Here is a 2,977-nt window from a genome sequence, read left to right as displayed (position 1 = left end):
CCGTCGCCTTCACGCAGCAGGGCCATCTACACGGACGACGCCTGCGCGCTCCGCGGCCCGACGCCAGAAGCGCTAGCTCCTTTGCAGCGGCAATGCGGCATGCCGCCGTCTCGATCCGTGCCCCTGACAGGCCAGCCCAGCACGTCTGCACCCCCGCCGCCGCCGCCCGCTCCCACGCGCGCTGCCGCTGCCACACGTAAAACATGACGTGTTAGGGATAGCGATCCGCGCCCTCCACCCGACCGTTTCTTTTGCTGGAGACACGAAATCGGGCCCACCTCTCAATGCCCTATAAGCACTGACCTAAATAGGCAGGCGCAGCCCGCAGCCCCCCCACTGGTCCTCTCCGACTCTCCGCCGGCGCGCAGCCCCCGCAGCCCTCTCGTCCCCACCCTTCCTCTCCCCTATCCGACGACCGGGCGACGAGCCGCGCGAGGACCATGGCGGAGACGACCGTGAGGAGGTCGAAGCGTATCGCCGCCCAGCGCGTTTCCCTTGCTGGCCCCTCTCCAGCGACCGAGCGACCAGCCGCGCCCGCGACGACCATGGCGGAGACGACCTTGAGGAGGTCCAAGCGCATCGCCCAGCGCGTTGCCCTTGCCGGAGTCAGCCCGAAATGGTACGCGCGCTCTCGCCCTCCGTTCTTCGCTCGCTCAATCCGATTTCCGGTCCATATTTCGTCTGTCGCCGAGAGACAACTCGAGATCTGTCCTCGATTTCTGCTCTGTGTGTATATAGTCGCTTATAAGTACTTTGGCTCGTGATTTTGTCGTCCCCATCGTCGGTGGTTCCCGCGCGAACAGGCGTGACTGGGCTGGACTGACGTCGCTGGCGGTGGAGACCATCGCCGACCGCCTCCGGGACGGCGACGTGGCGGACTTCATGCGGTTCCGCCTGGTGTGCACGCTATGGATGGCCGGTAGCGGCACCGAGAAGCCCCGTGAACTCGGTGAACGCGTCATCAACCACCGCTTCCACCCTCGCCGGTGGATCCTGCTGACGGAGCCGGCGCCTGAGGCCACGCCCACGCGCCGCAAGCTGCTCAACGTCACCACCCGGAAGATGATCAAGGTCGATCTGCCGGAGCTCGCCGGCCACGCCGTGGTCCCGGGACCGGCCGGGGCGCCGGAGGGCATGCTGGTGCTGCGCGACGAGACGAATCTCGTCGTGCGCCTCCTCAACCCCCTCACCCGCCACGTCGTCGACCTCCCGACGCTGCAGACGCTGCAGCCAGCTGACAGCCGCTGGGGGCCCATTCCCTTCGCGTTCCGCGAGGACCACGTGGTAACGGCCGCCGGCTTCGCCGACGCGTCGACCGTCGTCGTCTACTTCGGCCACATCAACCAGATAGCCGTGGCCAAGCCCGGAGACGCGCTCTGGACCCTGGTAGGTGGCCTCTACCCCGAGTTCCCGCTGAGATCCACGGCTACCTTCCAGGGCCGCTTCTACTGCGTCGACCGCACCAAGCTCCTGGTGGTGGACCTGGAGCAACGACCACGCCCGCAGCTGGTGGTCGCGGCCAACATGGAGCGACAGTTCCGCACCGTCAGTCTGGTGGACGACGGCGGCAGGCTCATGGCGGTGTGCAGCCGGGATCGGGTTGTACGATTCGATGCCCGTAGGAGCTCATCACTGGAGACACAGGTCGAGTTATTCCATGTCGATATGGAGGAGGAAACGCTGTTGCCAATCCTCGACCTAGGTAAACGGGCTATTTTTACCGGACCACGAGGTGCGGTGCTTCTGCCGAGAACCAACTATTACTTCTCTGTTGATCGTGGCACGGTGTACTTCCGGTTTACAAAGTCCCAAAGGCATTTTGGTGCGTTCCATGTTCATAGGCATCACACGGGCTATATAGCTTCAATATGGGGTAGACTTGCGGAGCATGTAGCTTCCTATGCCACCGCTGGTATCAAGTAGTGATGACATATGCTCTGAGAGCACTGTGGCATGTGATGTTTTTATTCCTCCGCCGTAAACTGTTTGTTGTCTTATGATATTTATTTGATAGTAAGGGCATTCGACATTGGATGCTGAGTTCAATATTGTCAATTTGAATTGAGTTGGTGAACTAGTTATTTATCTTGTACTCAACATAATGTTATTGTAATGAACTCTGTCATATGCAAGTTCGTGAAATGGCTTGTTTTCAGATGCTTGCCTTTGTTGGTATGATGATTTTCATGTATATATGTTACCTCTTCGTACAGTATATCATCTATGATTATCACATATAGTTTCACTATATAAAACCAGTTCTATCCATGAGGCACTACGGGATACAGTAGCTTTGCCAAGTGCCCAAGCCCCCAAAACACTCGGCAAAGGCTTTGCCGAATGTAACACTCGGCAAAGAGCACACGACGTACATTTTAACGGCAAAGAGCTCTTTGCCGAGTGTCAATCATCGGGCACTCGACAAAGCCTTTTGCCGAGTGTCAATAAACAACACTCGGCAAAAATAAACTCTCGGCAAAAAAAGTTAACGGGATGGCACGGTGACGACGCTTTTGCCGAGTGCACAACGAAAAAACACTCGGCAAAGTTTCTAAACTTTGCCGAGTGTCAAGCCCAAAACACTCGGCAAAGTTTAGACACTTTGTCGAGTGTCACGTCTAATACACTCGGCAAACAAGCGCGCAACGGCCAAATTTTTATGGTCACTTTGTCGAGTGTCCATTAGAATACACTCGGCAAAGCCAAAACACTCGGTAAAGAAGGTTCCCAGAATAACAGAAATTGTCCTCTTTGCCGAGTGTTTTGTCTTGACACTCGGCAAAGCCTCTCTTTGCCGAGTGCTGCACTCGGTAAAGCGACCAATACCCCCCTTTTTTTACTAATCTGTCACGTATAACGGACCCCTCTCAATTCACAATAAACCATCATCACAGGCATAATTATATATCACAGGCATAATAAACCATCATCACAATTCACAATAAACCATCATCACAATTCATAATAAACCATCATC

General features: G+C 56.1%; 1 protein-coding gene across 1 annotated transcript; it reads left to right on the top strand.

Moving 5' to 3' along the window:
* Window positions 1-616: 616 nt before the first annotated feature.
* Window positions 617-1,923, top strand: LOC136549237 (uncharacterized). Its single transcript, XM_066540485.1, has 2 exons — window positions 617-640; window positions 739-1,923. The coding sequence occupies exons 1-2, from the start codon at window positions 617-619 to the stop codon at window positions 1,921-1,923; spliced, it is 1,209 nt and encodes a 402-aa protein (XP_066396582.1).
* The last annotated feature ends 1,054 nt before the right edge of the window (window positions 1,924-2,977 follow it).

This window comes from Miscanthus floridulus, chromosome 4, assembly GCF_019320115.1.
Source record: "Miscanthus floridulus cultivar M001 chromosome 4, ASM1932011v1, whole genome shotgun sequence".
NCBI classification, from domain to species: domain Eukaryota; kingdom Viridiplantae; phylum Streptophyta; class Magnoliopsida; order Poales; family Poaceae; genus Miscanthus; species Miscanthus floridulus.
This window is presented reverse-complemented; position numbering and strand designations above follow the sequence as displayed.

What these genes read in the sequence shown, in the direction of transcription:
- LOC136549237 (XM_066540485.1), top strand. Translation starts at nt 617, where the DNA reads ATGGTACGCGCGCTCTCGCCCTCC. An exon ending in TACGCGCGCTCTCGCCCTCC is followed by an intron (nt 641 to 738) that starts GTTCTTCGCTCG and finishes GTGTGTATATAG; the next exon opens with TCGCTTATAAGTACTTTGGC.